Here is a 19,143-nt window from a genome sequence, read left to right as displayed (position 1 = left end):
CAACTTGTGAGTCTTCAAAAACTTGAATCATGAACATATTTGTAGTATTCACTTCATGTTCAGAAAGCCCTGGAACAGTCAGGTATGGCAGGTAATCCATCTAACTGCTTAAAGTACTTTAAAATAGACATTTCCCTTGCTCCAACTTACAATATACCAGTAATTTAAATTGCATTAAGAACGTTCTCTTTTCCTCTGCGCTACAGCCAGTGGGTGGGATCGCTCTGTTAGGAGCACTGTATGCAACACTTATTGGTGGAAGTATTATTGGCGATCCAATCAAAACTGCCAATAAAGCCAAAATAAATTTCTCGCCAATCTCTGCAGTAAACATCTCCTACTCTTTTATAACATCTGGGAGTAAGTGAAAGATGGAGTGCAGATCATTAGCATAAGAATGTATTGCCATTCCACTTATATTATGCCACAGGATGTTTAGTTTACACGTGAATTAAGCATTATTAAAAAAAAAAAGGCTGGTACATTACTAGTAGGTTTTCTGTACAGTTAGTGCAAAACACTTCCTAACACAGCATGCCACAGATTAATACTTTTTTTTTTAATTAACAAATTCTGAAATGTTAATTTTAGTAAATTAATGAATTCATTTTTTTGTATAGAAATAAAATGTATCTTGGTTTATTCATGCGGCAACATGAAGTAGTAACCAATACAATTGTTAGTTAAAATGTATATTTTTGGTTTAATGCAGGGGACCAAGTTGCTGTGTATTCTGAGCTCTGTTATTCATCCCCTCTTCGTGACGTAGCCTTTCATCCTCATGAACACATGGTAGCATTATGTGCCTTTGGACCAAACCTGCCTGTCCATGTATATCTGTATGATCGTAAAAGTAAGTAAATGTCTTTTATATAAATTATATATAAATACATGGATACAATGATAAGCGCAAGAGGTGTGTTTTTTGGTTTTTTGTTTTTTTTAACCACTAACGCCTTATTCAAAGTTTTAAATACCGTTAAGTTTATTGTGGTATGTAGCAGGGTAGCGTTGCTGTCAAGGCTGGCAGCAGCAGGAAAGCAAACCCAGTGATACTGCAGTTTTATGTACAATGCACACTTTAATTAACAAACAAAGCAAGGCACAAGGGCCAAAATAAAAGGTTTAAACTAACACAAACTCATTTTGTAACATTTACATGCTTTTTTTTCTTCTTTTCATTTTTTTATTTTTAATTAAAAACTGGAGGTAAAGCTTTGAACACTTTTTCTTTAAATACCTCAATGGCTCATCTTTTTAAATATTACAAATGTTGGTTTTAATGGTTTAGTTCATTGCCTATATTTTGATAGTGGCATCGTCATGGTGGAACCTTTAGCAGTCACTGCCAGTATTTTACTAAATGTAGCACCTGGGGGTAAGTGAAAGATGTCATGCATATCGCCAGTGTAAGAATGTATTGGCATTCCCCTTATATTGGGTATGAAGTAAAACAAAATTGCTTGTATGCTTAACCCATGTATTACCAATGCACAAAGACCACACTATTTGCATTATGTATGAGTGTGTCCAACTTGGTTTTGTTTAAAAACTAAGCTGTAGCTTTCAGTAGACAGTTAAGTTGTGTCTGGCTTCGAAAGGGTTAATCATACAGTACTTCTATATTTAGTCATGAGTAATGCCACAATTAGGACCTTTGCTTTCTGGTTCTCATGTACATGTAGTTTTCACTATGTGCTAAAATAGTTGACTTTGCATTAAATACATCTTGAATTCAGTCAGTAATACAAAATAAAAAAGTGACTCATCACTGTCAAGTGTGTAGTCCTACATAGCATATGGGAATGGTGTGAAACAAAACTTAGCTTTTATTATTTTAGAAAATCACTGTTACAGGAAATTGGTTAGGTATGCGTGTCAGAACTTTGTTTTATTCGTTAAATCAACTGCACATTGAAGCTAGGATTTAACTTGAATAGAAGTTATTATTATTTATTTCTTAGCAGACGCCCTTATCCAGGGCGACTTACAGTCGTAAACAAAAATACATTTGAAGAATCACAGTACAAGTACAATACAATTAAGAGCAAGATAAAATACAATCACTTCGGTTCTAGCAAGTACAAGTATATGACAAAATACAATTCAATAACGGAGCAGATAACAGTGTCAGTTATAGTTACATCAGGATATAATTAAATACAAAATACTACAGATTAAATGACACTTGTACAGATTACAGTACTCTAAAGTACAGGATTAAATGCAGTAAAATAGGGAGCAGATAAGAGCAAGTAAAGTGCATTTAAGGTTTTAATTCTACATATTCATCTGTTGTACATATTACATTTCCTGTTGAATGTTTTAGGTGAGAATCTGCCATTTCTTCTCTTAACTAGGCTCATCTCAGCCTTTCCCTACATATTCTATGAGACCCTTTCTATTCATCAGTTTTTCAAAACAAAAAACACACCTGTGTTTAACAGTAACTACAACAATCTAATTCAATCAAGGAGTCGGAATATGAATAAAAAAAACTTTATTGCAGAAAGTAAAGGTGTCTTTCTGAAGGAGGACAGTAAAAGTTTGTATATTAAAATAAACCAGAAGCTTAAATTATATTAATGGCAAAGGAAGGTAGGCCTGGGCTTGGTGGATATTGATCAATTGAAGCCCTTTTCTGCATGCACAAAAATTATTGAAAACTGATTTAATTGTTAAATAACTTTTTTTTTTTACCTGGTGCGCCGCCCTAGAATGAATGTGGAGCAAACTTATTTTTACTGTCCTGTTTAAAATGACAATGGCATATGCGGCAGTGTACAGTGATATGTGGCAGTAGCAGGTTCTGCTGGTTACAGTCCTTAGCAGGTCTTTGGAAGCATTTGCTCCATCTGGTAGAATCAATGTTAACAACAAAGTAGAGAAACACATTTTTAAACATGTCGAATCTCATTTGTGCTAGCTGGCCTTGGGTGGAGAGAATTGTTTCTCGAAGCAGTAGAAAGTGTGTTGAACAAAATAAACATGTGTAGGCGCACCAGCTTTATAGCTTGATGAAACTTCAAAATCATCTTTTTAATGTGCTTTACTTACATACCAGGACTTCTGGCTTGTGTGCTCTTTCAATAAGATGTCTCTATGAATGGGCAAAGAAACAAAATAGTGCCGTGGTTTTTTGTATATATTTTAGTTTTATGTATATTAGCAACTCTGTTATCGGTTCTTCACACTACATTTCTCTGCATGCTTCACGTATCAACATGCAGTATACAGTAGGCTACCACTGTAACTGCCTCAGTGCAAGAAAAAGCAGATCAAGTTCAAAGTCTTCAGCACACTATGGAGCACTTTTTAGATTCTTATATCAATGAAAAATGTTGGACAAATAGAGATTAGTCATGACAAATTGAAGGAGGCGTCGCATTGAAATTAAATCTAGCCTTACTATTAATTTCAAATATGATGTTTTTAAATTAATAAAGAGATTTTTTTGAAGAAAATAAATGGCAGGAGTTGGACAGAGAGCACAACTTGCTGCTCTCTGACCTCCTAAACTAACTTTTCCTAAACAAAGGATCTGGCTCCTTTTAAACCATGTGACTGGGCTTAATTGATAGTCAGTTACTCAATTAAGACCCAGCCATATTCTATACGTGGGTTTGGCAGGGATGGGATTTTAACCTGATCCCTGCTAAACTTGCATGAAAAATATATCGAACATTATTTCATACAGTATATATACACTGAGTGTACAAAACATTAGGAACACCTGCTCTTTCCATGAAATAGACTGACGAGGTGAATCCAGGTGAAAGCTATGATCCCTTATTGATGTAACCTGTTAAATCCACTTCAATCAGTGTAGATGAAGGGGAGACAGGTTAAAGAAGGATTTTTAAGCCTTGACACAATTGAGACATGGATTGTGTATGTGTGCCATTCAGAGGGTAAATGGGCAAGACAAAAGATTTACAGTAAGTGCCTTTGAATGGGGTATGGTAGTAGGTGCTAGGCGCGCCATTTTGAGTGTGTGAAGAACTGCAACGCTGCTGGGTTTTTCACACTCAACAGTTTTCTGTGGGTATCAAGGATGGTCCACCACCCAAAGGACATCCAGCCAACGACAGGCCAGTGGTCGAAAACGGCTCATTGATGAAAGAGGCCAAAGGAGGCTGACATGAATGGTGCAGAGCAACAGACGGGCTACAGTTAGTCAACTGACAGTCCAGTACAACACTGCTGCCGAAAGACCCATAAAAGAATGCACAACTCGTCGTACCTTGACACGAATGGGGTATGGCAGCCGACGACCTAACAGAGTTCCACTTCTTTCAGCAAAACACAAGAAGGGCTAAGGAACGAAAACACATTGGAAAAACATTGCCTGGTCTAATGAATCCCGGTTTCTGCTGTTTCATGCTGATGGGAGGACTAGGGTATGGAGAAAACCACATGAGTACATGCAAACATCATGCCAGGTATCAACATTGCAGGCTGGTGGTGGTGGTGTGGGGTGTGTTTTCATGGCACACATTGGGCCCCTTGATAAAAGTGGAGCTACATTTGAATGTCACAGGATATCTGAACATCATTGCCAATCAGGTGCATCCCTTCATGGCAGCAGTGTATCCATCTGCTAATGGATTTTTTCAGCAGGATAATGCCCCATGCCACAAGGCTAGGATTGTCCAGGAATGGTTCCACGAACATGACAGTGAATTCAGCTTACTGCAGTGGCCTGCCCAGTCTCCTAATGTTTTGTACACTCAGTGTGTATATATATATATATATATATATATATACAGTATATATATATATTGTGTGTATATATATATATATATATATATATATATATATATATATATATATATATATATATATATATATATATATATATATATATATATATATACACACATGCAGGGCCTCAGCCATGCCACACACTCACTATGTAGCTTCTAACATTTGCAAAGTTTAAGACTGCATCATGTTTTGTTTTTTTTTAAACAAAAATAAATCCAAACATATGCATGTTCAGTGTTGCTGTTTTATTTGTACCGTAATGAAAACATGAATGCAATTTCCTGTCTAATGTACAGTACCTAGTCATCATTATTATAGCATATAGGCTTGCTACTATTCAATTTTTTATTTTTTGCCAAATCGACGATTTAATAGTGACATTTATTTTTTCTAAAGAATTGATCGTTTTTTTCGATCTTTATTTTTCAATTCAAGCAGAGCATGGGTGAAATTGCCCTTTATGCTTAAAAAAACCAGACTTTTTATGCCATTGAGAAACGTCTCATTTAGAGAAACCCCTTATCATGCAACAAAACCATGGTTACCAATATTCTAATTGAAATAATGTTTGGTCACAGCGAAGCTATACCTTGTATACATATAGATCCAAATTTAAAAAAATGTCTCAAATAAACCGTAGAAAACACAGCATATAAAAGTGTATTACAAACCTTTTTTATAGCATACATTTACAACTAAAAACAATATGCACAGAAAAAAACATTAGAGAGTTTAACAGAACTAACTTGCACTTATTCCGAGCTCCGCCTCTCTTCTTAAGCACAGCTGGACTCACTGGAGGCAAGGCAGACTGGCCCGCTTCGTCCTGCCGCGGAGACTTCTGCCGTCAATCAGGGTATTGTGCACAATTGTGTTTTCCTCATTCACCCCATTTTCAAATTAAACTAATAACTGTCACTGTATATACCTATAATAGCAAACGCTTACTTACATCTTAACCCGCTAATTTCAAAGTAGGCGCTTCGAATGACAGGCACTGCTTCAGCCAACGAGATCTCAGTACAGGATGAAATGACTGACGGTGAAACTACACTAGCCTATTAAGGAACCACTGATTTGACTGACACCAGAATACCAAATGGGGGACTGTGCACCTAAGTGGAAAGAAGTAGAGCAAGCTGTGAAAAAAGCAAGGGCTTCATCATCGCAAGGGCCTAATGGAGTTCCGTACAGAGTGTACAAGAGTGCTTCAAGAGTTTTATGAATTCTGTGGAAATTGATGAAAGTGGCATGGGAAAAACAGGTTGTACCAAGAGCATGGCGCCGAGCAGGTGGAGTCTTTATACCTAAAGAAAAAGATTCTACAAGCATCAGTCAGTTTTGTCCTTTTTCCCTATTAAACGTAGAAGGCAAGATTTTCTTCAGCATTATTGCTCAGAGATTGTCAACTTACCTATTAAAGAACTGCTTCATTGACACTTCAATACAAAAAGCGGGCATTCCAGGTGTCCCAGGATGCTTACAACACATCAGTGTGATCTGGCAACAAATTCAATCAGCTAAAAAGGAGAGGAAGGAGCTCCATGTGATGTTCCTGGATTTGGCTAATGCATATGGTTCAGTGCCACATTAACTACTTTGGGCAGCATTTGATTTTTCCAGTGTACCGATGACAATAACAAATTTAGTGAAAGCCTACTTTGGAGATTTGCAATTTAGTTTTTCAACTTCAGAATTCAGCACTACATGGCAATGCCTAGAGGTTGGAATAATGGCAGGATGCACCATTTCTCCACTGGCTTTTACCATGGCAATGGAAATAATCATTAGGGCATCAAAATGGGTAGTAGGAGGAGAGCGCTTGGCTTCTGGAATGCGACTACCACCAATTCGAGCATACATGGATGACATGACAACCATGACTACAACAGTAGCCTGCACTAATCGGTTATTGGGCAAATTAACCAATAACATTAAATGGGCACGAATGCAATTCAAGCTCTCTAAATCAAGGAGCATCTCTATAATTAAAGGTAAAGTAGTAGATAAAACATTCTTCATTAATGGTGAGGCAATACCAACAGTGTCTGAGCAGCCAGTGAAGAGTCTTGGGAGATGGTACGACGGGGATCTAAAGGACACAGTTCGTGTGGGAGAAGTTAGACAACAAGCAGTGGAAGGGTTGAAGACCATAGACAGCAGCGCTCTACCAGGCAAACTAAAACTCTGGTGCTTTCAGTTTGGTCTACTGCCGAGGTTGCTGTGGCCACTGACTGTGTACGAGGTTTCTTTGACAATAGTAGAGAAGCTGGAAGCTTTAATCAGTTCATACATCAGGAAATGATTGGGAGTTCCACGCTGCCTCAGCAGAGTGGGACTTTATGATAAAGGAATACTGCAGCTACCAGTCTCCGCTCTAACCGAGGAGTTTAAGTGCGCCAAGGTCAGACTGGAAATGACATATGTAGAGTCATGCGACAAATGCGTAAGGGATGCAGCACCTGTGTTGAAAACTGGAAGAAAGTGGGCGGCAAAGAAAGCTGTGGAAGACGCAAAGGCTGCCCTTCGAATTGATATCATGGGGCAAGTTCAGCATGGAAGAGGGGGTCTAGGTCTCAGTTCAGCTCCTCCTACATGGCACAAGGCAGCCCCAGCTCAAAGGAGGAAGCTGGTAGTCAACGAGGTGCAAAAGCAGGAGGAGAGGATGAGGTGTATAAAGGCCATTTCCCAGGCCAAGCAGGGAGAATGTGGAACAACGCAAGATTGGCTGGCAAGACCTATGGTCAATGGAACAGAGCAGGATCAGTTTCCTCATCAGGTCAACATATGATGTTCTCCCATCACCACAGAACCTAAACCTTTGGGTAGGAGAGGATCCCTCATGTCCTTTGTGTTCATCACCTGCAACATTAAGGCACATTTTGACAGGATGTAAGGTGGCTCTTAGCCAAGGATGGTTTACTTGGCGCCATGACCAGGTGCTGCGATGTTTGGCCTTAGCATTGGAAGACAAGCGTAACATGACCAGTAAGTTGCCACCTGTTCCATCAAAACATTACACACAAAAGACAACATTCCTCCGCCCAGGAGAGCAACCACCAAGAAAAGGTGTTAAAACCAATCCTCGCCCAGGACAACTGGAAGCTGCTAGAGACTGGAAAATGCTGGCAGATGTTGGTCAACGGCTTATTTTTCCACTTGAGATTGCCACCACTAACCTTCGACCAGATATTGTCTTGTGGTCTGGATCAGCACGCCTTGTTCACCAGTTAACAGTGCCATGGGAGGATGAGGAATAGATGAGGCGTATGAGAGGAAGAAACTGCGGTATGCTCAACTAGCCACTGAAGCAGAACAGCGAGGATGGAGAGTCCGGGTTTACCCAGTGGAAGTGGGTTGTCGAGGATTTGTGGCACACTCTACAACCCGGTTTCTCCGAGACGTCGGATTCAGTGGCCAAGAGTTGTGTCGCACAGTGAAGAACTTATCTGAAGCAGCAGAGAGGAGCAGCAACTGGCTGTGTTTGAGACGGAAAGATTCTGGCTGGGGATCTCAAGCACAATAGAAAGAAAGAGACGCTGATGTACTGGTAAGTAAGCTGGGCTGAGTTGAGTGGGGGACGGAGGGGGGTGATGCTGGGACGCCAGAATCACCGTCGAGCCCTCTTGAGGTGTTGTGGGGTAGTCGACGAAACACTGAGGATGGAAGTTGCCCACTTGAAGACCCCAGAGATGTACCCTACTTAGCTCAATCCAGACGGTTGTCATGCTGATGCGCTGGGGAGACCGCACTGTGGTTTGATCCCCGGAGCCAGCATCGCAGCCGTTGTGTGTGCTGATGCGCCAGGGAGGCAAAATAAGCTGATCCCTGGAGCCAGCATTACACTTCAGCCATTAACACCAGACAGAAGGATATCTACATCATCATATGGAAGGAAACGTAAATGGATGGAGACACATATGGATCACATTAGTTTACTATAAAGCTACATCTTAGTTGGTGCTTATCTTGGTGAGAGCCGAGTTCAAATCAGCATGAAGTTTTAACATCTACTCTCGTTTAATGGAAATAACTTGTTACATTATGCATTTTATTTACAGCTAACTTACCACTGTATACACTTCCATACTTTGAAATATATTTTGATGTATTTTGAATTTAACATACCTTGTTTTATGTAAAATAATATATTGAAACCATATCTGCTAGTGTTACTACTGTGATGCACAGGACAACAATTGTAAATATGTTAATAGCAAAAATAAAACATCACACAAATACATTGGTTTATTTTATGTCATTGGTTACAGTACTTTGTTCCACTACCAGCAGCTCTCGCATGCTTTTCAGGAAGCCTGTGTGTTTCAATATAATTTAAGTTTTAGTGGCGTCTCTTCATGCTTTCATCTCTGCTGTGCTCTGGTAACATATACATGGGCACTATGTGCTCCCATGTTTGTTACATGTTCATGGGAAGCACAGCAAATTTGTAAAACAAATCATAGATAACATGCTTCGATGCATTCCGCGCCCCCCTCTTCACCATCCTCAATAATATGTATACTCTGAAAACTTTATTATTATTTATTTCTTAGCAGACACCCTTATCGTGTAACAATTGTAAGTCGCCCTGGATATCACATTATTTTTACATACAATTACATTATTTTTTACATATAGTTACCCATTTATACAGTTGGGTTTTTAGTGGAGCAATCTAGATAAAGTACCTTGCTCAAGTGTACAGCAGCAGTGTCCCCCACCTGGGATTGAACCCACTACCCTCCGGTCAGGAGTCCAGAGCCCTAACCACTACTCCACACTGCTGCCCCAAACTATGATAATTGGTGGAATTAAACCATCAATGAATACTGGCAAGGCCAATACTGGTAAACTGAAATTTAAGGCTTGTCATTTATTGGGACGTGTACAGCCTTTAAGAGTTACACCAATGTCCTTTTGGTAAAAACATAACTGAAGAAACCCTGAAGAATTTTCAATATGACATTCTCTCTCTTTTTATTTTTTTTTGTAAAGACTACTCGTGTGGGACTGTTTTGTCATTCTTGTATAAAGGGACTTTAAAACATAATGGAGCTGGGGTTTAGTGCTGAATTCTCTCATGCTGGATCCTATGAGACTGAAATAGGTAGTTTCCACATCAAGTTTTGAAATTACATCATATGTGCTATGGGGAGTTAAGAGGTTAATGCTTTTTGCATTATTGAGATTTCTAATATAAATAAGTTACTTATAACCAAAGTTAATCATATATTAGTTTAGTTAAGGTGATTCTCAACAGAAAATGACACACTAGTATTTCCAAATGCAAATCTTGAACTCTCCCTTTTGGGTTTTAAGACATGGAAAGTAAAAACCGTATAGTAAAAAAGAACAGAATCATGCAATGAAATACAAGCACTTTTCATATTACAGCAACTGATGTTTTGTTTAAGGATGCTTGATTTGAAAGTTCTTGTGTTTTAAAATACATTTTTAATATATAATAAAACGCACTGCAGCAAAGGTTTTTTCTCTTGCCTTGTAATGTAAGACTTCGTAGTTGGTACACTGCTGTATTCTATGATTTTTCCAGTACCAATATTGTGCAGTGAAATATACTTTGCTTAAGCCTCATACCATTTCGAAGATGTAGACTACACAGCTACATTCTACGATCTATTGTATTTATTATCTTGTTTCAGTTGCACTGATGGAAGCTGAATCTATGAAAGAACTAAGTGGGTCTCGGGTTACAACAGTTCCAAAAGGGCCTAGGATTCTAAGCAGCACTTCAGATGATCCCACATTGCAGGATTCAACAATGTCTTCCATGGATCGTTTTGCAAGTGCTGCAAGGATTTCATTGAATCTGCAGCGAGTAAAACAAAAACTAGATTCTGTTCTGGTATGTATCATCATTAACACACCTTCAAAGGGACATCTATACATTAATCCACTGTTTTTGTAGTTTTTACCCTTTGTTATGTACAGTGGTTACTAAGAATTTTAGGTTTTTGTACCGGTCTTCATAAAAAAAAAAAAAAAAAAAAAAGCTACGCTAATATGGTGTTCTAGGCTGAAAAACACTGTGTATATAAATTACCACAGACTATGTAATGGGAACCAAAGTCAGCTTAAAGTATCCAAACAAATGGGAGTTCCCCTGTCTGTTTCAAAGAAGTGAAAAGAGAAGTGTTGCCATCCATCCAGACAGTCCAGGATCCACATAGTAAATCTCTCAGAAGGCTTGGATAATCAATTGAGGGAAATGCACAACTGTTTTAAGAAGTGTTAATTAAAATATCATAAAACATTACAAACTTAACATTCCTTGCTACAAGTTATTTTAACTTTGGCCATAATCTAGTTTTGTCCTGGATTTGGTTAGGTTGTTTTAAGAACTTTTATTCAGCTTTGCAAGGATATGTTTAACAAAATAAGTTAACGTACAACACAAAGGAGTTTTCCTTTCAAAATAAGCAAAAGAATGTTTACGTGTGAACCATTAACATCAGGTTCTTTCCCTGCTTCAAATACAGTCAGATATTTGTACACTGCTGTCATTCTGCATCAGAAAAGATATTTGAGTACTATGAACACACATTGAGAGATGAAGGGGGTATCCAGATCATGACTGTACACAACTGGGCACTTACTTTCCGCAGTGAAGAAGTCAGACATAACCTTAAAGGCTGCAAACTGCAGATCTTTCTCTGGGAACCATGTGACTCACTTCTAACCTGCTGTGTAAGAAAACACTTGGTGTGTGTGTGTGTGTGTGTGTGTGTGTATATGTGTATACTGTGGCCTACCCTAAAAATGTAAAAACATTTACTGTTTTGTGGAGATTGGGGCATGTCTGCTTAATGTACCCCACTCAGACCTGTTCCTTTATTAGGTATCCCTGAATAAATATTTGTCCTCTATTCAAATATATGCGTTGGTATTATTAATCAAGCTATTTCTAAAGAGCGAAGGTAGTCTAAAATGTGTCTTGAAATACAAGATACAAAGCTATTGACATTTAATCATGTATTTAAGTTGTTTCATCAAAGGAAATAGCACTAAAAATAGTAAATAACAAGAATGTGTTGCAGGGTCTAAAATTGATAGAAAAAAAAATATATATCTGTTTGACCATCCAATACTTTTTTGATATGTCAACTAGAAGTACTTCTGTAATTAGTGCTTCAGCTAATTATTTACTAAACATTTATATTCTAAAAGACAATGCTCCATTGTTTATTTAGAAATTGTTTTTAAAAAGCACAAAAAAAATTATAATAAAATAAAACAGGTGTTCTTGATTTGTACAGTCTTTGCACAGCTGCATCCACAATGTGGTTGTAATCAAGGGAAGCCTGCCAAGTGAAGCCATTGGCATACAAATTAATAAATATTTTCATTAAACAAATGTACAATAGAAAAAATGCTTTGCAAGGCTACCAGGGTAACAACAGGAGTGGATAGTAACACTTTAATACAGAAATTGCTGGAGTGCATAGATTAGCCTTTTGTCACTTACCACATGTACTGGACAATATGAATGAAAGCAAGTTTAAATGGATATACGAGTTGGTACAGTATATTAAAGAAGATATATTAAAGAAACCCTAATTGGTTGTATTATTCAAATATAATTTTTACTGGCCATGATGTATTTGTATACAGTAAATCAATGAAAACATATCTACACCCATGGATGAGTCATTCTGGTTTTATATGCACATTTATCTAGTAAGAGTTATGTTGTCAGCAGAGGCCATGGAGTGCTAAATGGGTTTAGGGAGAGTTTGATAATAGGAAATAAGTGAGGTTTCTAAGCTCCAGTCCTACACAATAAGGTTACATTTTACAGGTATAAAAGGTTTCTATTTATAACACCTTGCTAACGATCCACTTTGCTTGCCTTGATTAAAGGCATGGACACAAATGAGCAGAGCTGTACCGCACAGTACCGGATGCCTTTTAGCCCTGCATATTGCTTTGCTGCTGCTAAATTTTTCCACTGTGGTACACCTTATACTTGCAGACATTAATATTTAAAGGTATGCCGTTCATGTATGTCCACCAGAGGAGCTGTTCGGCACCGTGCCACTAGAAGCCACCGGGTACCGGTATGCTCATGCGTGTCCAAGACTTAAATCTGTACAGTAAATCAGATCAATTGGTAACACAAAATAGTGTCGGATTATACAGTATGCTGGTTTACAGGTATAGTGTAAAATCTAATACTATACCCAAAATAAAATGTAGGTATAAATGACAATCTACTGTATATACAGTAGAAGTACTGTCCTGTAACTCTAGTATTGTATTCATTTAAATGTTACTTCTCCATTATGTAAACAATGATGTTACTGTACCTGTGGAACATACTTTATATTGATCTTAGGCCGACAAGCCTTACAAATCCTGCCAGATTAATTTCAATAGGGATTTGGTCGAATTGTACAGAATGACGGTTTGTAGAGCGACTGGGTTAAGCAGGTTTTACTGGGTAATACAATATGGAACCTATGCTTTCCTTTTTGTGTCACTCACATAATCACGCAGCAGAAGGAGTTTTAAACAACATATTCAAGCTATGGCAGAGCTCAGGATGTAAATATAAACAATATTTAATATTATCCCTTTAAAGGGTGCTACACGTTTAACACAAGTTTGTGCTGTCAAAGATAATCAAAAGGTACCATCCTACTTTTCTAATGTATTACTATGTTGGTATAGTCATTCCAAATGCTGTAAACGGGCATCTCCTGGAGAGAATCCATGTTTAGGTAGTGTAAACAAAGCTGCCTCAGTATCACTGTCAGGAGAGGTCCAAATTAAACTTGTAAGATATGCAGAAAATTACTCCACTGTGGAAAGATAACTCCACTCAAAATCACTTGCCCACAAACTAATCTAATATATTAATATGTATATCTATGCTTATTTACTGTTAGTTTTATTGATTTAATGAGTGTTTTTACATTGAACACGTTTGTTAGCTGTCCCAGGGCAGTCTTTGATTTTGGCCAAATCATTTAGTGCTGAAATAGTTGGAGAAGAATTGACAACATTCTGATTTGTTGTTTTTGTTTTAGGTACCGATGCATAAAAACCAATCAACGATGGAGTACCTTTATGAGCAACCAGGTATTTCTAAAAGCATTTTTCTTTTTTTTTTTACCATTAAGAAATTATAGTGCACTATTTTCCATTATTTGTTTTAAAAAATATTTATTTACAATAAAAAAAATGTCTTCTAACCTTACCATAAATTTGTGATTAATTGTACAAATAATAACCCTGGTTGCCTGAAATTTGAAATGTAACCATTACCTAATGGGTGTTTACCTCCTAAAGACCCCGAAACCTGAATATTATATGCCAAAGCTGTTCTTCCGAGCCTGTGACGCAGTCATGCCCGCCCCAAGGTTATAAAAGGACTGCGCCATCAGATCGCGGCGTCATTTTTCTTTCAAGCCTGCTGCAATAATGGATGCAGCGACCTTGACCTTTTATTTGAGGGAACCAGTATTATAATAATAACATAACATTCCCTTTCAAGTACGAAATGTAACCATAACCTAATGGGTGAGTATACCCAAGCCGTCGCAAGGGCAACATTGCAGAATGACTGGAATGCTGCAAGGCTAAGCCAAGAGGCTGTCTTGTGCATTACCATACGGAACACCAGTAACAAGTGACTAGGGCTAAAACATTGAGGGAGAAACACCTCCTATGTTTGTGTTGTAAGGGTCGACTCGGAAGGTGTCCTTAACACTCTAGTTCCAAAGCCAGGGTTTTGAGGATCCCTGACATTTAGTCTGTAGAACCTAGTGAAGGTATGGGGAATAGCCCATGCTGCTGCATTGCATATGTCTTTGACAGGTGCACCCTGGAATAAAGCCCACAAAGTTGCCATGCTCCTGGTGTAATGTGCAGTGAGCTTCTCTGGAGGGGGCAAGTTGGCTTGCTCATAGGCAGTCCTGACTGTATCAGCTATCCATTTGGACAGCCTCTGTTTAGACGGGGCTTGACCATGGGACTTTGTCCTATAGCAGACAAAAAATTGCTGTCAACATAGTACGCCAGAGCCTACACTGGGCAGAGCGTATGGAGCTGTAGCTCCCTGTCAGACTGACGTATGCTCTGGTTTAATACGGGCATCCAACAGTGGTGCTTTGTCCCAGTCAGGCACACGTGCCTGGGAAAGCCAAAGCTGCCTAAGTGTAGCTATCAGCGCAGCCAGATTCCTGCCTACAGCCTGCCCATTAAGCTTTGACACACAGAGCAGATTCTTATTAACCAGACGCAGCTCATCCAGCTGTTGTGGTGAGGGCCTGTGACTGTCAGAAAGGGACCTAAGCAAATAGGACTGGTAGGCTACCAGAATACTATTATAATTGCCTAGCTGTGCGGCAAACAAGGATCACGTCCGAGACCTGGCACTGCTTGTCAGAGCAGGTAGCGTCCTTGGACAGGAGCTCTAAATTAGGCACCTGTACCAAGGCGGCAACTGAAGCCTCCACCAGCGGAAATAGGGCCAGGTCCAGCTTCTTCGCTTAATGCACCCTATATAGGATGTCCGTCAAGCGGGAAAGGAGCTGTAGCCGGGTGACCCCTTGACAACTGGATCTCAAAAAGAAAATCTGGGTGTACTGGGGGGACAGGACACGGAAGAGGTGGTAGGCTCATTCTCAAAGATGGACTGCCTTGTCTCACCTTGTGTTGGCCAGGGCACTTGCAAGACTTCAATCAGCGGTAGAAGCTCTGCCGATAGGGAGAGCTTAAGTGCAGGGGATGTGCTGTCTGACTCCACGACTTCAGACGGGAACACCAGCTCCTGTTCGCCCGTCTCCCGTTGCCAATCTGCGCTTGTGACCTCAAGGTGACAGGTGGGCAGGCGGCCCCGAACATTCACGCAGTAACTCTGTGAGCACTGTTTCTTGGTGGGAAACAGATGCCCAGAGCTTCTTCATCTGCTCTGAGTCCGATGATTGCTTGGAACGGCGACTCTTCTTCTTTGAGCGCTGTGCAGGTGTACGGGACGCAGCGTGCGCTTGGAGAAAGATGCACAAAACTCACAGAAACTGCGGTTAGTCAGTGCCTCCTTGGGATGCTCTGGCCCCAGGTGAAAATCGCAGCGAGATACTGTGGAATGAGACTGCAAGCAATCTCAATCCAAAGCGCATATCTCGGTTATAAAAAAAAAAACTAAAAAAAACACAGAAAATACAACAAGAAATATTTCTCCACAGAAAACAGTAATAACACAATTACAGTTCAGAAAATAAACGTCTCGTAACTTAAAATGAGAATTTTAATTTAACTCTAGCCGGAGCTAAGCAGCCTATGAGGAGAGCACAAGTCAGCCGACTTATGTTGCTTGATCCCTGGGAAGCCGCTGGCTTCACGCAGTGCAGAAGGCCGCTGCGGAACATAACAAACAGGCTGTAGTGCGCAACATAAAACTTTTACAGCATAAATAAAATCGAATACATTTGTAAAACACAATAAAGTATACAGTCATAAGCAACAGATGTGGTAATCTGCTCTGTGACTCCTAAACTAACACCTCCTTTAATATAGTATGTTCTTCTTATTTATTTACATAGGAATAGTTCCTTCTATGACAAAGAATTTGACTCAGGAGGCCAGTGTCATAAGTCCAGGGAGCAGTAATTATCTGCACACTGTAAGTATTGTGAACAGTTTCACACAGAAAATCTCAATTGTTTTTATAATATGTTAATGTAACTAGTGAAAAATAACAGATCTGGCCATCATGTATATAACAAACAACCAATACTGAAACATCTTAGATCTTATATTTCCTTCAAATTGCAATATATCAGCCAGGAATGTATTTGATTAAACCATGCAAAATGTTATATGTATATGGTATGGTCCCCTTTGCGTGCGGTGCAAAAATCAGGCCAGTGTTGTACACAGAATACAGTGAATAAGTCATCCTGATACAAAAACTACATGAGGTACATGAATCTCTGAAAATGTGTTTGACGAACGTAAGAGAGAGTCCAGTTTGTATGCATGAGTTAATATTCTTTCTTTGGAAAGGTGTATAAAAAACATTTTACTGAGAAAAGAAAACTGCTATAAGTACTGGAATGTAATTTTAAAAGGGGTCATTTGAATGGAGAATAACTTGATGCCAGACAGCCCAAGGCAGAAAATGAACTATGATGGTCTGATAAGTAGTGGAAAATGGTGAGCTTATTTGACTTGCAAATGTATTTATGCAAATGACTGCTGTACTATAGGATGCTGGAGACATGGCTTGCGTTTGAATGAGGGCACTGTTGATCCCACCTTGTTTAATCATGTTAAATTTCACTTTTTTTTCTTTTAGACTTTAATAAATGTTTTGGTATGAAAATTTTGTATCTAAGAAATTGCTGAATATTTACATAATTTGCATAGAGTTTGCAGGGGATAAGAAAAGTAATGCAAAGTAGCACTTGGCACGGATTAGTTGGTTTGTTCCCTTTTTTTCAAGCTTTATTGTATTGTTGCCTAACTCCGGAGCTTTAGTAAACAGGAAGATCTGTGGTCTTCTTTTTTTTTTTGCTTTGAGCGCACGTGTTGTGAAACTGCAAGGCCCCATATTGACTCTCTTGGTGCAATATCTTTCCACAACCTGTATTTTTGAAACCGAGATTGCTTCATTTTATTCATCATAGTGAATGAATCAAGGATATATTTTTTCAGGAAGTATTAGTAAGATTTGAGGGCTAGCATGCCCAGAGTAAAGTGCAATAACAATGCTGGTTATGTTTTACATTTTTAAAGTCATGAATTTATTTATAAAACTTTAATGTATGTATTTATTTATTTATTTATTTATTTATTTAGAAAAAACCAATAAAATAAATGAAAGCAATAATGAACTATTTTGATAAATGTCATTTTAAAACATTACGTTCAGTGTGTTTGTACAATAGGAACAAAAATAGGCACTCAAGGTAATCTTCCTTTGAAAAGGTTTAGTTTCCTCTCTTGTATTATGGTGTGTTTGCCTTCTGCTCTAGGACAAACACTGATTAGAAATAGCTTACTTTTTAAAGAAGCTCTCCTTTTATTTTAGGAGAAATTGCTCTTTTAGCATGTTTACATTCACTTTTTCAGATGTCAGAGTCATGCTTAACAGGTTGACGGAGGATTAGGAAATCTGACCCAGAAGAATTATATATATATATAATTCTTTGAGCTAATATATATATATATATATATATATATATATATATATATATATATATATATATATATATATATATATATATTATAATCTGTGTGTTAAAGTTGGAGCAGTACTGTAATTATTCAGTGGTTTCTTCAAACTCGGAGTAAAATAAACAAGAAGACTGAATTATCTACTTAGCCCAGTAGAGGGTGGTCCCAGTTCTCTTTAGATGTATGCCCTGTCAAAGCTATAATATCATATTGCAGCATGCTGCGTGAACCCATGAGGAAGAAGACGGTCTTGCATGCTTGCCAGAAACGTTGTTAAATCTCCTGTGGAATTGTATGTAGGTGGTTATTGTTGTCCCTGTGCTGTTCATGCAGCTCAATATTGCAGAGTGTGAATTTGACTGTTTTAGTATCTACATTGGTAAAATTCCGTTTGGTATTGGCTTGCTTATTGATATTAACCACAGCGGTTTAAGTGTAAATAATGATACCATGACTGCCGACAATACTGTATTGTATGATATATAGATTTTTTGTAAAATCTCTAATTTGTGGTCTCTTGTATTAATTGAATTGAATAATTAAATATGGTTTTATAAGTGCAATGGTGCATTCCAACCACCTGGCTTACTAGTAGTTACAATATTGGTATCACTCTGCACTTTATTTAAGAACACCTGTTTAGTTTTTTTTTTTTTTATCTGTCAGGAGCTTGAGTGATTTAGAGCCATAGAAATGGTTTATTTAATATTTATTAATACTAATAATTTCGGTTGCAGCAGCAGGCTAAGCATGTTTAATGGGTCTGTTCAGACAATTTGTATTTGTTAATCATTTAGAAAATTACTAAAATGGGATAATCTATCTTGTATTGCAACAATTTTTTAATCAATTATTAAAATAAACAAGTCCCTAGTCTTAAGCCAACTTCAAGTAAAGTTATTCCCACTTTTAAAAGCCCAGAAGTTGGCATAAATTTGCTAACTGTTTTGATATTAGAGCTCTACATTGGTTAAAATCCCTTCGGACTGAGTCCTCATTAATCTTGAAATATCATCTCACTTGCTGGTAGAGATCATTGATGCACAGGTAAGCTATTGGATATTGCACTGCTCAAATCACACAAGTAGTAAATGAGCATTAGTTAACCATTGGTCATTTAGTCATATCTAAGAATTTAGGTCATTTAGGTAGTTTAGATAGATATTAAAA

The 19,143-nt window shown here is 38.1% G+C and overlaps 1 protein-coding gene across 4 annotated transcripts in view; it reads left to right on the top strand.

Annotated features, from left to right (window-relative positions):
* The window catches only part of ahi1 (Abelson helper integration site 1), a 104,522-nt gene that overhangs the window by 30,138 nt on the left and 55,241 nt on the right, over positions 1–19,143 (top strand). For all 4 annotated transcript variants that reach the window (XM_034919071.2, XM_034005245.3, XM_034005244.3 and 1 more), the window contains exons 17-20: positions 713–853; positions 10,434–10,636; positions 13,821–13,872; positions 16,338–16,417. In XM_034919071.2, coding sequence (XP_034774962.1) covers positions 713–853; positions 10,434–10,636; positions 13,821–13,872; positions 16,338–16,417 — 476 coding nt within the window. The remainder of the gene's footprint in view (positions 1–712; positions 854–10,433; positions 10,637–13,820; positions 13,873–16,337; positions 16,418–19,143) is intronic.

The sequence above is a fragment of the Acipenser ruthenus genome, chromosome 5 (genome assembly GCF_902713425.1).
Source record: "Acipenser ruthenus chromosome 5, fAciRut3.2 maternal haplotype, whole genome shotgun sequence".
Classification (NCBI taxonomy): Eukaryota; Metazoa; Chordata; class Actinopteri; order Acipenseriformes; family Acipenseridae; genus Acipenser; species Acipenser ruthenus.
This window is presented reverse-complemented; position numbering and strand designations above follow the sequence as displayed.